General features: G+C 36.0%; 1 protein-coding gene across 5 annotated transcripts in view; it reads left to right on the forward strand.

The window, feature by feature from the left end:
- CSMD3 (CUB and Sushi multiple domains 3) overlaps positions 1-18,834 on the forward strand; it is a 1,245,805-nt gene that overhangs the window by 1,082,754 nt on the left and 144,217 nt on the right. For all 5 annotated transcript variants that reach the window (XM_082720053.1, XM_082720054.1, XM_082720055.1 and 2 more), the window contains 3 exons: positions 920-1,044; positions 7,970-8,066; positions 10,537-10,641. In XM_082720053.1, the coding sequence (XP_082576179.1) occupies positions 920-1,044; positions 7,970-8,066; positions 10,537-10,641 (327 nt within the window). The remainder of the gene's footprint in view (positions 1-919; positions 1,045-7,969; positions 8,067-10,536; positions 10,642-18,834) is intronic.

The raw sequence follows: 18,834 nt of genomic DNA on the forward strand, positions 1-18,834 counted from the left end.
CCCAAGAATCCAACACTGCCACTGGATGCAATCAGCAAGAGGTTCTTTATTGTTACGCAGGCGCCTGCGGGTGGTCAGCGCGCGCCTGCGGGTGGTCAGCAGCTCCTGCTAGCTGAGCACACCTGGCTGGGGTGGTGCAGGATTTTTATAGACAGGTGCAAACAAGTTTTGGGTGGGACGCAACTGATTGGTTGACAGTTAGAACTTTTGAAAAAGGCATACGTGGAGTTTGCTGATTGGCTTTGGGGACCCGCTCGCGCGGAAGAGAGAGGCGGGAAGGGGGAACAAGCTGATTGGTTCTGAGGGCCCGTGCGCGGGAGGAGAGAGGCAGGGAGGGGGAACAAGAAGGGGGAAGGTAGGAATGCCATCATGGCGTCTTCTATTATTTCTATAAGCCAAACAGTTACAGAAGGGCAAAAGAGCAATTAATCACGCAATTAATAACCTAATCTACGCCTAAAAGCCAGCGGTTCACAGAAAAGCAAACAAGCGGTTAGTTGTCCTATCTATCTTCCAGGGGAGGGGTCTTTCACTATTACTCTTTAAAGGATGCATATAGAAAAAAATCATAAATATAAGATAATCCTTCAAAAAATTCCATTTCTAGACATGAGCGATTTTAATGCAAATGTACCATTGCACTTTTTAGTACTGGAGGTGATAGTCTGTTATTGAGTTAATAGTTGTATGACTTTAGATATGCCATTGTAAGGTTATTCATTCATGTCATCTAATTATTTTTAAAAGTTTTTAGGGAGAAAGATTTAATTTTCATTGTTCTTATGAGTTTTAAAAAATAGTAAGATTTGGCTGTGTTTGCAGTTCTAGTATCTGTCTAAGATGTTATCTCTGACCTTTTCTCTTATTTTAATCCTTTGCATTAGAATTAACTCCCTCTCTTGAATTGTTTTACTTTTAGTGCCCTGTGGTGGAATTTTAACTAAGCGCAAAGGGACTATTTTGTCTCCTGGATACCCTGAGCCTTATGACAACAATCTGAATTGCGTATGGAAGATCACAGTGCCAGAGGGAGCTGGCATTCAAGTAAGGAAATTTAAATTTTTCTCCTTTTCATTGTATGTTTGAAGTTAATCCTCTTCAGAAATGACAGGTTGCAGGTTACTTCTAAAGGTTTAGCCAGTGCTTTTCACGGGCATGGTTGAACGTGAATAGAAAGATACTTATTAATTTTCCCACCTGCAAAAAACAGAAAACCAATTCAAGAAGACATAAGCAGTAAGAAAAAATATGTTGCTCTACATGACATGGAATCATGGGGTAAAGGTTGTTTATTTCAGAAGTTTAGTTGTGTGTCCTTGATCCAGGTTTTTTTCTCTCTCTCTTCTCTGCCATTTTAGCATGTTGACTTAGTTCTTAAGCTTCTTTTCTCATGATCTTGAGATGGCTACAGAAGCTCTAGACGTAACAGCTTTACACAGCAATGGGCAACAGCCAAAATGGAATGTTTCTATCTTACATACCTTTACAGTGGTTAAAATTTTTTTTTTTTTTTAGAAATCCTTCCGGTAGACTTTACCTGCTGTACTATTGATCAAAATTGTAAGCAGATCCATTCCTACTGGCCAGTAGCAAAGATTTATTATGATTTGGCTCAAACAAATCAATATTAAGTACCTAGATTAAGTAAGGGGCTTGGCTTCCTCTGATGTGTACTGTCCTCATTTAGTTGAACAAAATCAGTTCTCTGTTAGCAAGGCACATGGATGCTTGTCTGTAATCAACATGATATAGCATATTATTGCAACTGGGGAAGAGAAATTTGACTTGTTACTCTGTTTTAGAAGGAGGTTGTTTCTGGATAATTTGATGGCATTTTACTCCTGAGTCTGTATATATTCCATGGAAGGTAATTATTCTTCACAAAATATTATATAATCTATATTTCATAAAAATAACTTGATTACTTCTCCAACTGAGTCATAAGGTTTTCCTCTGGAAACTTGAGATATCTATTAGCTATGGAAAACAGCCAAGAAATCATTCATTAAAACTGAAATTAATAATATAATTTTTAGTTAAAAAAATCACCTTTTTGAATTTATCTTTGTAATTTTTCAGAAAATTAAAAAAAAATCACTTGACAGGTGCTAAGAATAAAATAAGTCAATAAACCAATGTGAAGATATGAAATGTATTACAGTGTTTTAAAGGACATTAAAAAATGAAAAGACCTTAGATCTATGCTTTTATTCTTCCTAGCTGTGCAACCATTTTATGGGCAACCTGTAAAATTCTGGGAAAACAAGTATATCCTATCTCATGACTGGTAGAACGAACAAAGGTTTTAGAATTGTCCATTTTCCAGATTGTATAGAAAATCTGAAAACAGGTGATAACTTTAGAACCTTCATAGAATATTTGCTATTTCATGTAGTTGTGAGTTTATGAAGGTTATCCTAGAGCTTCTAAATATTATCAACTTGTCCCTTTCTGTCTCAGCTTACAATAATAATAAAAAAGCAAACCCTAGCATTTCCCCTCTAATCTCTTTTTTGTTTTGTTTTGTTTTGTTTTGTTGTTTTTGAGCCCTGCAATGTGGCTTTAGCATTCAGTGCTCTAAACGAGCCACTCATAGTAACCACTGAGGACCTATAGGTCAGTAAATGCGTTGTTTTGCCCATTCTACTTATTCTGACAGCAGCATTCTAATCGCGTCCCTTCTCTTGTCACTCTTAAAACATGGTTTTTTTTCCTCCTTAGTTCTCACGGTACCAATACTCTCTTGGACTTTGTTTTATTTTTTATATCAGAAGCTCTTCATTCTCTATCTAGGAACATGGTCTTGTCTTTCTACTCACCACATCAGATACAGCGCTTAAGAGATTGTGTGGTGTTAGTTCATCTTAACTTACACTATTCTCTCTGCCATTTAATCTACTTCCATGTCTTTGGCTGATGATCCCCAGGACCTGCATCATAATAGACCATCAGAAAACATTTTTTTTTTTTTTAATGAAGAACTGAATAAATATTAGGTCTCAGACCTAAATATCTAACCCAGACCTTTCACTTAAGTTGCCTGTCTTATATCTTACTGCCCACGGGGCACGTTCAGCTAAATTTCTTGCTGAAATTTCAAATTCAACCTTTCAAAATTGACCTCGTGATTTTTTCTCATTATTATGGAACTTCTCTAGTGTATTCTGTCTTGGAATGAATCCTTCATCCATTCAGTTGCAGAAGCCAGAAATCTTGATGATTTTTTTTTTCTTCTCCTACTTGATACAATGAAATATGTCAGTGTCAGGTCTGTCTTTCATAAATCAAATAAGTCTATTTCTCTCCATCCAAATTGTTACCGCTTAAGACTGGGTGGTCGTCATCTTTCTCTCAGGTTCTTTTTTTCCCCCAATCTATTCCTCAGAGGGCAAAGAGAATAACCCCAAATTCAAAACCCAGTAATGCCACTTTCCTGCTTATAATACTTCAACTGTACCCTCTATCCTTAACTTCTTGACAAGTTGATTATGCCTTTGTGCTTTGTCCTCATTTCTTATCTCTTCTGTTTACACTATTTTAGTTTTTTATGAAAGCTCTCTTTTCCCTTTGGGCCTTTGTGCATGTTTCTCCCTTTGCAAGCAACACTCTTCTTGAGTTTCCTTTATTTGGCTTATTCTTAGTCATCATTTCTGTCTCAACTTAAAACAGTTCCTGTGAAAGACTTTCCATAAACTTGAGAAAAGGTTAAGTCCCATGCTGTATGTTCTCATAGGTCCCTGTAATTTCTTTATTATAACACCCATCACATTTTACTGTTATAGCTTACTTAATTATCCGTAAGCTCATGAGGGCCCTAAGTCTGCTCTGGCAGCTAGCACGCTCAGTAAATATTTTTGGAATGAACAAATGAATACCTCCCCAAGCAGTGGAGTTTTGGACTATTTTAAGGAGTTAAGGCAGCATGATGAACTAAGACCTCTGAAGACAAAGGACATTGTGTATCACTTGTCCTAGCCCAACACTGCTCAAAGTTGGACTCTTAATATTAATAACACTATAAAATCTTGCACTGAGGAAGCATTTTATTTAATGATTACACATTAGAAAACAGGATATGAATTTAACAGAGCATTTATTTATCAGACTTACAGAGTGTGAGGTGTACTAGGTTTTTAATTTTAAATACTCTAAAGGACTGCCAAACTCTTTTCTTCTAATTAACCACTTATATGTATGGTAATTTTAGACATATTCCTAAATCATAGGAAATTATATAACCTATGCACAACATATGTAATATGTGATTTATATTTGAAATTTTACTAACTTTGCCTAAAAGCTACCTGACTACTATAGCAGGTTTAAAGCAATGCTTATTTTATTTTATCCAGTTAGGATGAATATCTGGGTGAATTAGGAATTATATGAATATTCATCAAATTCTCTCTGAGATGAAATGGCATAACCAGTGGTGGAAAGAAGAAACATTCAAATATGCTGAAAAAGGTCCAGATAATATAGAGTGATAGAGCTATCTTTAGAAATAGCTTCAATAAATGGAGTGATTTGTTATACTAGGTTTACATGAGAAGTTTGTAGGGACTAGTGTATTCATTTGCCTGTCTATTTTAGTAAAGTCTATTGATGGAGAATTCCAAAAGGGCTATAATAACAGAGTTATCAAGCAGAAGAACACTCTTTATGTGAATAACCTTGGGAAAACAACACTCGTTACTTAATTGTGTCAATTTGTAGAATGATCATCATGAGTTAATATAATCTAGCAAGCAAATTAAAATGAGATTTGAATGTCTATATGAGGAATATCTGGTTTTAGTGATTGGAAATTCATTACCTCATAAAGCTATCGTGTTGCCATGATGGACAGCTCCATCGAATGCAAGATTTTTCTTAAGGCTGAATGAATAGCTGCTTTTTAAAAAATCTTTTACTTTGACTCATATTGGGCTTTTTGTCGTTGTGGATCCTCAGTCATTTACTTGAGTCTCCCACACCTTCTATGTTTATTATGCCAAACTACATTCACAATGTGCCCAGACTCCAAGTGGCAAATTGTGTTAGTCTTCTGTGGCTGCAGCAAATTCCCATGCACTTGATGAGAGCTTAAAATAGCAGAAGTTTACATAAATAAATAAATAAATAAATAAATCAGCAGAAGTTTATTCTTTCAGAATACTGGAAACTAGAAGTCCCAAAGCAGTTTTCCTGAGCAGCAACTGAGGTGCTGACAGGGCTATGCTTTGACCCTCCAATTTTCCCTCTGTCCAGGCTCTAGGGGAGACATGTCCTTGCCTCTTCTAACTTTTTGGTGGCTGGTGGCAGCCCTTGCTGTCTGACAGTACGACTCCATTTTTTAACCCGCATGGCCACCTTGCCTTCTTTTCTTCTGTCTGTGTCAAATCTCCTTTGACATCTATCTTATGATTGTATTTAGAGCCCTTCTGAATAATCCAGGATAATCTCCCTATCTCAAGATGTTTAGTTTAATTGCATCTGAAAGGCTTTTTATTTTTTATTTTTTTGTCTTCCTTGTAAGGCAATATATGTAGGCACCAGAGATGAGCGGACCTGATATTTTTGGAGCCAGTATTCAGTCTGCTATACATATGTATCCAGAATTAAACAAAATTTCTTCTTCTCATGAAGATAATAGGCTTTCTTACAGATGTTTCATTTTTGTTCTCACCACCCCTCTGATCTCCATAGCTCAGAAAAAAAAGATAAATTATTCTTTAGTCTTCCCTCTCACTTCCTTCCCTTATTCAGATTATACAAAATCCAGTAATTTCCCCTGTAGCAACACCTGTGACATCTCTTTCCCCCTTTCTACTCCTGCTTCCAACCTACTTCAGTCTTTCATTGTTTCTCACACCGACTATTGCAGTGGACGCTGAAATCATCTTTTCACTTATATTTTTTTCATCTAATGCCGTGCAGTACTTAAAGCAGTTCAGATTTTGCTCCTCCTAAAACCTTCAGCGGACTACTCAGTCACATAATTACTGTGGTGGTGTTCAGTATTTATAGCCTCTTGGCCAATCTCTCTCACAACTAAGATATATTAAATCCTTTATACACACTGGACACTATTCTCAGCTAAAATTAATTTAATTTTTACAACAATTCTATGAATTAGGTACCTTTACTACAATGATTTATAAGAGTAATTGAAGGCCTAGAGAGATTAACAGCTCTTCTAGGATCCCATGGTAGCCAGTGGAGGGAGCCAAGAAGCTGCAAATCCAAGCATCTTCACTCCACAGTCTCTTGTATTTATCCACTAAGCTGACTCTTTGGAACTTTTCTCTGCTTTTCCTAACTTTGCATGCATATTTCCTCATATGTAAATACTTCCTCCTGTGGCTAAATTGGATTACCAATGGTTCACTAAATCCACCTCATGGCTTGCCCCCTCTACATTTTTATAACTCAGAAATTTCTTTCAGTGGAAAACCACTCAATACGTTTAGCTTATCTCAAATGTCAACTCCTGCATGAATCCCTACTTTTTTTTTCTTTTCTTTTCCTTTTTTTTATAATCGTTTCTTCCTCTGAATTGTAGGAAAAGAAAATTCAGATATGAAGAGAGAACTGATCATTGTTTAAGGAGGTAGTGATAATATTACAATCATACAGCTTTAATTCCATTCTTCATCCTGCCTGGAACGTTGCCATTGGGCCTCATGCCTGTCACACAGGCAGGGTATCTGTTGCCATGTGGCACACACCCCTAGAAAAGAGGCACCAGCATTCACTTGACGGGAAGAATGATGATGGTCTATTTTGTGGATAAGAAATTTTTAATGAATATCATTGTTACAATTATTTAGTGAGTGAGTGCAGTGTTTACAATTATAATAGACTTTAGCTATACAAATTTATTTTAATAGAGTTAGTCCTTCCCTTCCTCCAAAAGAGTAAGATATATACTCCAAAAAGGGAAAAAAGATCACATCCACAGTTGTGGGGGTCCTGTGGGTTCTTGCAAACCTCAAGCTGTGCCAAGTGAAGGGTGATAAAGTAACACATGCCTCTTTCTTTAAATAAAATTTAATAGGAGAGAATTGTACTCCAGCATTTCCCTTATCAACTTTAGGGACCTTCACAGTAATTTAGTTATTATGACTCCATTCATAAAAATAATCTTTAAAAGATGTGCCCAAATGAGTTATTGAGTATAATTTTGGTCATCCATATTGAGACCTATTAAAAATGTGCATAGGGGATAATGTTAATTTTTTTAATGAAAGGAAATTGAGCAAAGATTAAGCAAATAAAGAAAAATAAAATACATCCAGTATAAGCCTAGTTAAACTGGCAAGAATCTAAAACTCCAAAATATAAGTTAACCAGAGTTGTTTAGGACATGCACTTGGATTCCTGGCACTAAGACATTAATTAACCCAAAGCTTTTATTTATTTATTTATTTTTAGATTTTATTTCTTTATTTACTTTGCATTTATAGAGACAGAGAGAAACAGAAGAATGGGGGAAGGGGCAGAAGGGAAGGGAGAGGACAGGCAGACTCCCTAATAGGAGTCTAATGCTTCCATTAGACTGGGTGTCCCATTAGACTCCATTAGACTGCCCAATGCTGAATGGACACTGGCTCCATGTGGGGCTTCATCTCATGACCTTGAGATCATGACCTGAGCCAATATCAAGAGACGGATGCTTAAGCAACTTAGCCACCCAGACGCCCCCCCAACCCATAGCCACAGAGAATGCTCTGAGATGGTGACAGACATTATCAGTGTTATACCCATAGTGAACACTACTAGGTGCCCCATCAGATCTTCTCACCAAAGTCCGCTCCTGTAAACTAGTGCCGCAATGGCAGAGATCAGTTCTGTTAAAATCCTTCTGTGAAGGGCCACAGTGACATGGTCCCAGCTCAGAGTTCGCTCTTTTAATGTGGTGGGGAGGACGGAAATATTAGTATCTTGTTAGAAATATGTTTTCTTATCAGAAAGTATTATTTCACAGGTGCAAGTTGTGAGCTTTGCTACAGAACATAATTGGGATTCTCTGGACTTCTATGATGGGGGAGACAACAATGCTCCACGACTTGGAAGTTATTCAGGTAAACAGAAGAGCTGAGCTTAATTAAAATAGAGATATAATTAGGAATATAAAAATCTCTCTCTCTTTTTAAAAGAGCTCCTAGAACTCTGATTTGGCCATTTAAATTGCTTGTTATAAACTATACACAGGGAGCTAAATTATAAGGTGAGAAGTTTGAAAGGCATTAAAAGTAATGACATTGAAATTGCTGTTTAAAACCTTATTATATTCTTACTATATTTATGTAATTATTTACTGATGCCTTTATAGTAATATTTTCAGCTGAGCTGTGGTTCAAGAATAATATGTGTGCCCTTAAATAGTTAAAATTTAGACAGTGCTTGGTAATTATGCTCTATCTACTCAATAGAGTGTTACCCAACCATTAAAATAATTTTAGAGACTGTGTAACAACATGGTAAATGCTACAGGGTACTGTTGAGTGAGAATAAAGAGAATATAAAATTATGTCCATGAAGTTAATAAACTTATATAAAGTTACTATATACCCAGGTACCAAGACCACAAGGCTTTTAAATTTGTTAAGGTTTTTAAAGGTAATTTATGCAATAATCTAACAGCTTTTTCCAATGTATGAAAAGTGAAGTCAAATCTTACTCTAATTTTTACTTTATTATACTTTTTAACTATAGACAGAGGAACATAGCTTAACCACCAACTTCTTATTTTCAGATGTACTTGAATCAGTGTGAATGGTTTTAAGTTTTTAATAGATTTTAAAATAGAGTATGATACCCAGTTTTTCAGCGTCACCATGGAGAAAAGGAAAGAAGAAATACCTGGAGTAGGAGTGACTTGGTTTAGTCATAGAAAGTATTTTAGATATAGATTAAGGTAGAAGTCTTTCTTGGAAGAAATCTCTTAACATTTTGAATATACATTTGTGTAGAATAAATTGGAGGTATACTTTCTTTCTTTCTTTTAAGATTTTATTTATTATTTACTTGACAGAGATCACAAGTAGGCAGAGAGGCAGGCAGAGAGAAAGGAAGGGAAGCAGTCTCACTGCCGAGCAGAAAGCCCGATGCTGGGCTCAATCTTAGGACCCTGAGATCATGACCTGAACTGAAGACAGAGGCTTTATTTAACCCACTAAGCCACCCAGGTGTTTCTACTTTCTTAGTAACGAATACAACAATGATGATAATAAAAGTGACAACAACTATTGATTTACCAAGTGCTAGCTCTATGTGAGGCTTGTCATCCATTTCCTCGTTTGCTCTTTCTAGCAGTTCTGGTTCGTGATTGAAGCTCGGAGAGATTAAGTTGCCTGAGTTTGTACAGCTAATATACAGTTTGTACAGTTAGAATAAGACTGGAACCTAGCTGGTGTGGCTCCAGAGCCAAAGCTCTGGATCGCTAAGATTCTCTAGGAGGCTAAGGGCAGGTCAAGTTTACCTCTATCTTCAGTGATTCAGTAAGGAGACTATGGCCAGATAACAGGTTGAAAACTAAAACAAAGCAATTATATGTTCTATAATGAATTAGTCCTGAATTCTTTTATAGAAGGATCAGTGAGTGGTTAAGGTCCACAGGGTTGTACAAAGTATAAAGTAACTGTTACAGAAAAATTTTGCAATGCTATCAAATAATATGCTATCTTAAAACAATTTAAAAAAAAACATAGAATTGACACTTATTTTTATGCTTGTCATTTGAAACTGCTTGAGTTGTAATCTTAAGGATCTTGAATTATTACTCAATGTCAAATAGTCAAGAAGTAATTGGTTCAAGCAGATATTTTATGTTTTCAACTCAGTAATCAAACAAAGTCAAGTTGATTTCCTTTAGAAATTCAGAAGTACATCATTATAATGTATTTGCTGGGAGACATGGCTAACACTAGTTTATAATTGGGATTTTTCAAACACTACTTACCAGCTTTGCTGTCAGAATATAAGATACATCAAGGTACTTTAAATACATAGAAGTAAGTACATAAAAGTAAGTAAGTAACTACATAGAAAAGCATACATAACATAAAATGCATATATAATATATTTGTGTGTTTTATATATATATATATGTAAAATAAAAAGGACAATAAATAAATACATCCTCTGAATCCACACATAATCTTAAGTTACTATTCTATAAAAATCACCTGCAATTAAGTTTCCCGTTAGTTCATGCATGGAAAATTGAAATCCACATGAAATTAAAAACATTTATTTTAGGTGAACTGTAAAATTTACTGCTTTAACCAGCTCTTTGTTCTGCCTATTTTTAGGGAGCGCTCTAGAGTGATCCCAAAGTGATCCAAAGACTATCTCTTAGGAGATAGTCACAAACAATAAAATGAAAAAGAAATGTGGAAGATATATTTTTATCAAAAAATTTCTGAAAGAACATTTAACCAATACGTAATTTCAGCGATAATCTATTGGCTGATTAGTAGTTAACTGATTTAGTTTTACTGTAACCTTTATTATGTGATCATTGACCTGCCTTTTCAATTATCATTTCAGGAACAACAATACCCCATCTGTTGAATAGTACATCTAATAATCTATATCTAAATTTTCAATCAGACATCAGTGTTTCTGCTGCAGGATTTCACCTTGAATACACAGGTAAATATAATATCATGTGTTCCTCAAGAAATTTAAGAACAAGTTTACATTCATTGTTAAATACTAATTTCTTGAATATAGAAACTAATAGACTTTGTCAGAAGAGAATATCGTTTTATTTTTAAAGATTTTGATGTTCCTCTCCAATTCATTCTATATAAAGTTTTATTTTCAACAGAATTTATAAGTATTTTCTTTTCTTTTTTCCTTTAAGAACACTGAAAATGAGATCTACCCTCATAATTTTAACACACAATACAGTAGTGTTACTGTTGGCACAATGTTGTACAGCAGATCTCTAGAACTTACTTATTTTGCATAATTGAAACTTCATACCTGTTGAACAGAAACTTCCCATTTCCCAAGATTTGGCACCCATCATTCTACTTTCTAGTTCTAAGAATTTGACTATTTTTATGTATTTATTTCTTTACTTTTATTATTATTTTTTTTTGATCTGGCTATTTTAGATACTTCACATAAATGTTGTCATGTAGTATTTGTCCTTCTTTGTCTGGCTTATTTCACTTAGTACAATGTGTACTAGGTTCATTCATGTTGTGGCCTTTGGCAGGACGTCCTTTTCTTTTTTTAAGACAATGGTATTACTTTGCATGTATATACAATCTTTTTATTCATTTATCTTTTAATGGGCATTTCAGCTGTTTCCTTATGTTGGCTATTGTGAATGATGCCGCAATGGAAATAGGAGGACGGATGTCTCTGAGATTATTTCAAATATTTTGTAAATATATTCAGATGGGATTGCTAGATCATATAATAGATGTACTTTTAATTTCTTTGAGAAACCTCTGTACTGTTTTCCATAGTGCTTTCACCAATTTACATTCCCATCAATATTGTATCCAGTTTTTCTGTATCCTCACCAACACATATTTTTTTTTTCTTTTTTCTCTAAGATGTATTTATTTATTTAAGAGAGGTAGAGAGAATGCATTAGGGTAGGGGAGTGAGGAGGGGAAGGAGAGAATCTCAAGCTGCCTCCTTGCTGAGTATGCAGCCCAACATGGGGCTTAGATCATGACCTGAGCCCAGATCAAGAGTTGGTCATTTAACCAACTGAGCCACCCAAGCACTCCAACATGTAATTTTTTTAAACAAATAACAACATTTTATAGTTCTCAAAAGGAGACATAGCCTAACGTAAAACTCCAGGGTTTTTTTTTTTTTTTTTTTTTTTTAAGATTTTATTTATCTGACAGAGAGAGACACAGCAAGAGAGGGAATACAAGCAGGGGGTAGTGGGAGAGGGAGAGAAGGCATCCCACCAAGCAGGGAGCCTGATGTGGAGCTTGACTCTAGGACCCTGGGATCATGACCCTAACTGAAGGCAGATGCTTAATGACTGAGCCACCCAGGTGCCCTAAAACTCCAGTTTTGAGTATTTATGCACTGGATAACATAGCACCAACATTTTTAAAGCAGATCATCAAGAAATATAAGGAGAAATAAACAGAAATGCATTATGAAATTGACCAAAATTGACCCAGTACAGAAATTCTACATAGAGCAATAATCATAGGAGTAATATAGAAAATAATCGTTTAAAAGTACCTGACAACACACACACACACACACACACACACACACACACACAAAATACCAGGTCCAAATGACTTCACATAGAAATTTGCCAACCTTTAAGGACCAGGTAATCCCAATGCTGTTTTAATTATTCTGTCCTCTGTGGTATATCATAGGTTCTCATAATACATTAGAAAACTACAAGCCAAACTCTGTGAATATAGTGCAAACATCCTATTTTTTCATTTCATTGAAATTTAATTCACACATAACATTGTGGTGTTCTCGAACTTACGCAATGTGTTGATTTGATTTGATATATGTATTTACTGCAAAATGATTACACAATATGGATAGTTAATACCTCCATAGCTCGCATAATTACCTTCTTTTTTTTCTTTGTTCTTCTGCTTGTGTGTGTGTCTGTGTGTGTGAATACTTAAAATCTAGTCTCTTAGCAACTTGCAAGCTTATGCCATAATATTGCAAACCATTGTCACCATGCTATATATTGGATCCCCAGAATTTATTCATTTTATAACTAGAATTTTATATACTCTGACTCATGTCACCCCATTTTTTTCCACCACTCATCTCCTAGCAACCATCTTTCTGCTCTTTGTTTCTAAGATTCAAGATGAATGAGTCTTTTTTAGATTCCACACACAAATGAGATATTTGTTTTCTCTGTTTGACTTATTCACTTAGCACAATGCTCTTAAGGTCCATGCATGATGTTGCAAATAGCAGGATTTCCTACTTTTTCATGACTGAATAATTAATTTTATGTTTATATACCACACTTATTTATCCATTCATTATAGATGAATGACTATTGACTATTGACTATTGTGAGTAATACCACAATGAACATAGGAGTACAGATATATCCTTGAGATCCTCATTTTATTTCTTTTGGATGTATACCCAGAAATAGAATTGTTGCATTATATGATATTTATATTATTAATTTTTTGAAGAACCTCCATACTCTTACCCATACTGGCTGCACCAATTTTTGTATCCACCAGCAGTGAACAGGGGTACCTTTCCACCACATCCTCAGCAATATTTGTTATCTCTTGTATTTTTGAAGACAGTCATTCTAACAGGAGTAAGGTGACATCTCATTGGGCTTTTGATTTACATTTCCTTGGTGGTTAGTGATATTAAGCATCATTTTGTGAACCTATTGGTAATTTATATTTCTTCTTTGGAAAAAATTATCTATTCACATTCTTTGCCTATTTTTTAATCAGATTGATTTTTGTGTTTTTTTTTTTGTTTGTTGATTTTGTTGTCTTGTTTTGCTATTGAGTTACATGAGTTTCTTACATATTTTAAATATTAATCCCTTATTAGATACATAATTTGCAAATATTTCCCCCATTCTATAAGTTGCATTTTATTATTTCTTTTGCTGGGCAGAAGATTTTTTTTTTTTAAAAAGGATTTATTTATTTTATCTTAGAAGGACAGTAGGAGCAGGGGTAGGGAGGGGCCGAGGGGAGGAAGAGAGACTCTCAATAGACTCTGCACTAAGTGCAGAGCCCAACACAGTGCTTCAACTCATGACCCTGAGATCATGACTGGAGCTGAAACTGAGAGTTGGACGCTTAACCCATTGTGCCATCTGGGAGCCCCAGAAAATTTATTGCTTTAATTTAATGTAGTTCCACTTATTTATTTTGTATTTGTTGCTTGTCCTTTTGGTGTCATATCCAAAAAAGATTCAATGCCAAGGCCAATGTCAAGGAGCTTTTTCCCTCTCTTCTCTTCGTGCTTTTATCACACTGGGTTTTATTACAATTCTGAATAATTTTTGTGAGTAGTGTAAGATAGGGGTCCAATTTCATTCTTTTGCATAGGGGGATTGTGCATCCCCATTTATGGGGATGAGACTATACATTCCCCTTGAGTATTCTTGGCTTCTTTGTCAAACCTTAGTTGGCTGTACATGTGAAGGTTTATTTCTGGGCTCTCAATTCTGTTATATTGGTGTCTGTGTCCATTTTTATGCCAGTACAAGACTGTTTGATTATTATAGGTTTGTAATAGTTTGAAATCAGAAAGAATGATGCCTCTAGCTCTGTTCTTCTTTCTCAGGATTGCTTTGGGTATTCAGGGTCTTTGCATTTCCATGAATTTCTGTCTATGAAATCATGCCATTGGAATTTGACATGAATTCTATTGAATCTATAGGTGGCTTAAATTTGGTTAAATTTGTTCCCAAATTTTACTGTTGTTACTTTTTATGCTATTGTAAATGGTATTATTTTCTTTCTTTTTTAGATATTGTTTTTAGTGTATAAAAACACAACTAATTTCTGAATGTTGATTTTTTTATCCTGCAACTTTCTTGAATTGCTCATTAGTTGTAATAGTTTTTGGTGGAGTTTCCAGGATTTTGTATATATAAGATTTCATCATTTTCCACTATAGATAATTTTACTTAATATATTTGGGTGGTGCTCTAGTGTTAGCTACATATGTGTGTGTGTGTATACACACACATATATACACACACACACACAAATATATATATATATATATATAATTTTATTTATTTATTTTAGAGAGAGAGATTGAGAGAAAGAGAGCAAATGAGTGGAGGGTGGGAAAGAGCGAGAGAATGAGAAAGAATCTCAAGCAAACTCTGTGCTGAGTGAAGCCCAACACGAGACTTAGTCTCATAACCTGAGACAAAATCAAGAGTCATATATTAACTGACTGAACCACCCAGGCATCCCTATCTGTGTATGTACTTATGGCAGAGCTCTTAAGCTTGTATTCCTTCTCTTAATCATCTAGAGCCAGGCCCTGTATGAACAACTATCTTCTGCTTTTCCAAGGGTGGTGCTAAATGCTCAGGTCTGTTGTCCCTTCCAGGTCCACAAATTTGGTCCAACTTTCTACACATGCTCACCAGCTGCCTAGAAAAGCTTTGCTCTTGTTGTTGTTGAAAGCATACTCAGGACGTCAGCCATTGCATAATGGGGTATTTAGAAGAGGTACCAAGACACTGCAGATGCCCATGGTCCAGCTGGGGGAATCAACAGGTGGTGTTCATCCCACTGGTTCATGAGCAGGCCTCCTGATGGACATAATTAGTAGAATCTACATTCTTTTCATCTGTTCCTTTTTGAGTTCTGGCTTCTTTTTTCCCAGATTCTCATCAGGCTTAGTGTTTTAGGTCATAACTCAATGTGGAAGAGGCAAGAGAAAGTTGGGCCTCTTTCCTCTCTGGTAGCAACCTACACAGCTGGGAAGGTCAAGCACTCACTCACACATTGCCACTTTCTACAACAAGAGAAATCATAGGTCAATCAGGGATCTCTTAGCACTGAGTTCTGTTATCTCGGGAGTGATGCAGGTAAAGTCAATTTTTTTCCTTTTACCCTCAGAAGTGTGTCCAATTTTGATTTTTTGTTGTTGTTGTCCCAGTGGTGTTTTGTACGTCTACTAGATTCCTTGACTCCCATAAATGGTCTTTCATTCACGGGTGATTGTATAAGTCAGTGTTCTCCAGAAGCTCCTAAACTGTGGCTCAGAGTAGCTGGAGTCAGTTCAAAGGGCATTTTCAGAGTTCACAGCCAGGACCAAATTCTATACTCTTATTACCTGGTACACTGGTAGGCGAGACTTCTCCTGGATTCCTCAGTGTAGTTTTTGATGACAAGAAGCAAAGACAAATGGGTTTGTTGCCAAATTCTCAGGTCTATGGAACTGTTTCTGACTCTGCCACCTAGAGGCTGGTCTGTCTTTTCCAAATGGCTCTTCTAATTCTTGTACTGCACTGGGATTTCACCATATCCTACCTGGATCTCAAATCTCCCAAAAGGCATGTTGTCCATGGATGGCTGCTATGTTGTTAGGGACATCTTATTCAGCCATCTTGTGGATGGCATTTTCTTTTTTTGACAGTAGCCGTCTGAATAGATATGAAGTGATATCTCATCATGGTTTTTATTTGCTTGCATTTTCTTAATGACTAGAGTGTTGATCATCTTTTCATACCCTACTGGTCATTTGTATGTCATCTTTGGAGAAATGTCTATTTAAGTCCTTTGCCCATTTTAAAAATCAGATTATTTATTTATTTTTGTTATTAAATTGTAGGAGTTCCTTATATATTTTGAGTACTAACCTAATATTAGACGTATGGTTTGCACATATTTTATCCCATTCTTTTTTTTTCTTTCTTTTAAATTTAGTTTTATTTTTTCAGTGTTCCAAGATTTATTGTTTATACATCATACCCAGTGCTCCATATAATACATGTCCTCCTGAGTCCCCACCACCACGCTCACCTAACCCCTATCCTCCTCCCTGCCAAAACCCTGTTTGTTTCTCAGAGTCCACAGTTTCTCATGCTTCGTCTCCCTCTCCAGTTTCCCCCAATTCACTTCTCCTTTCATTCTTCTAATGTCCTCCATGTTATTCCTTTATGTGCCACAAGTAAGTTAAACTATATGATAATTGACTGTCTCTGTTTGACTCATTTCACTCTGCATAATCTCCTTTAGTCCCATCCATGTTGATACAGAAGTTAGGTATTCATCTTTTCTGATGTAGGCATAATACTCCATTGTATATATGGACCATATCTTCTTTATCCATTTGTCTATTGAAGGGCATTTTGACTCTTTCCCTAGTTTGGCGACAGTGGCAATTGCTGGTGTGAACACTGGGGAACAGTTGGTCCTTCTTTACACTGCATCTGTATGTTTAGGGTAAATACCCAGTAGTACAATGGCAGGGTCACAGGGTAGCTTTATTTTTAATTTCTTAAGAATTCTCCACACTGTTTTCCGAAGTGACTGCTCTAACTAGCATTCCCCCCAACAGTGTAAGAGGGTTCCCCTTTCTCCACATCCTCTCCAACACTTGTTTATTGTCTTGTTGATTCTGGCCATTCTAAGTGGTGTAAGGTGTATCTTAATCTTAATTATCTCCCTGATGGCTATTGATGATGAACATCTTTTCCTGTGTCTGTTAGTCATTTGTATGTCTATATTTGTATGTCTTCTTTCGAGAAGTGTCTGTTTATGTCTTCTGCCCATTTTTTGATGTGATTATCTGTTTTGTGTGTGTTGAGTTTGAGGAGTTCTTTATAGATATTGGATATCAGCCCTTTGTCTGTAGTGTTCTTTGTGAATATCTTCTCCTGTTCCGTGGGTTGCCTCTTTGTTTTGTTGACTGTTTCCTTTGCTGTGCAGAAGCTTTTGATCTTGATGAAGTCCCAAAAGTTCATTCTCACTTTTGTTTCCTTTGCCTTTGGAGACATGTCTTAAAAGAAGTTGCTGTGGCTAATGTTGAAGAGGTTACTGCCCATGTTCTCCTCTAGGTTTTTGATAGATTTCTGCCTCACATTGAGCTCCATTTCAAGTTTATCTTTGTGTATGGTGTAAGAGAATGGTCGAGTTTCATTTTTCTATGTACATAGCTGTCCAATTTTCTCCGCACCATTTATTGAAGAGACTGTTTGTTTGTTTCCACCATATGTTTTTTCCTGCTTCATTGAAGATTAGTTGACCATATTGTTGAGAGTCCATATCAGGGCTCTGAAACTTTTCCAATGGTATATGTGTCTGTTTTTGTGCCAGTACCATGCTGTCTTGGTGATCATAGCTTTGAAGTAAAGCTTGAAATCAGGCAATGTGATGCCCCCAGATTTGTTTTTCTTTTTCAACATTTCCTTGGCAATTTGTGATTTCTTCTGTTTCCATACAAATTTTAGGATTGTTTGTTCCAGCTCTTTGAAAAATGCCAGTGGAATTTTAATCGGGATGGCATTGAAAGTATAGATTACTCTGGGCAGTATAAACGTTTTAATGATGTTTATATTTCTGATCCATGAGCATGGAATGGTCTTCCACCTTTTTATGTCTTCTTCAGTTTCTTTCAGGAGTGTTCTGTAGTTCCTCGAGTACTGATCCTTTACCTCTTTGGTTAGGTTTATTCCCAGGTATCTTATGGTTCTTGGTGCTATAGTAAATGGAATCAGTTCTCTCATTTCCCTTTCTATATTTTCATTGTTAGTGTATAAGAAAGCAACTGATTTCCGTGCATTGGTTTTGTATCCTACCATGTTACTGAATTGCTGTATGAGTTCTAGCAGTTTGGGGTTGGAGTCTTTTGGGTTTTCCATATAAAGAATCATGTCATCTGTGAAGAGAGAGAGTTTGACTTCTTCATTGCCAATTTGGATAACTTTTATTTCTCTTTGTTATCTGATTGCTGTTGCTAGGACTTCTAATACTATGTTGAACAAGAGTGGTGAGAGTGGGCATCTTTGTCGTGTTCCTGATCTCAACGGGAAGGCTGCAAGCTTTTCCCATTGAGGATGATATTCACTGTGGGTTTTTCATAGATAGATTTTATGAAGCTGAGGAATTCCCTCTATCCCTATGCTCTGAAGCGTTTTAATCCGGAACGGATGCTCTATCTTGTCAAATGCTTTCTACATCATTTGAGAGGACCATGTGGTTCTTCTCTCTTCTCTTATTGATTTTTTCTATCACATTGATTGATTTGCGAATGTTGAACCACTCTTGCATCCCAGGGATAAATCCCACCTGGTCATGGTGGATAATCTTTTTAATGCACTGTTATGTCCTATTAGCAAGGATCTTGTTGAGAATCTTG

This window comes from Mustela nivalis (genome assembly GCF_964662115.1).
Source record: "Mustela nivalis genome assembly, chromosome: 2".
Classification (NCBI taxonomy): domain Eukaryota; kingdom Metazoa; phylum Chordata; class Mammalia; order Carnivora; family Mustelidae; genus Mustela; species Mustela nivalis.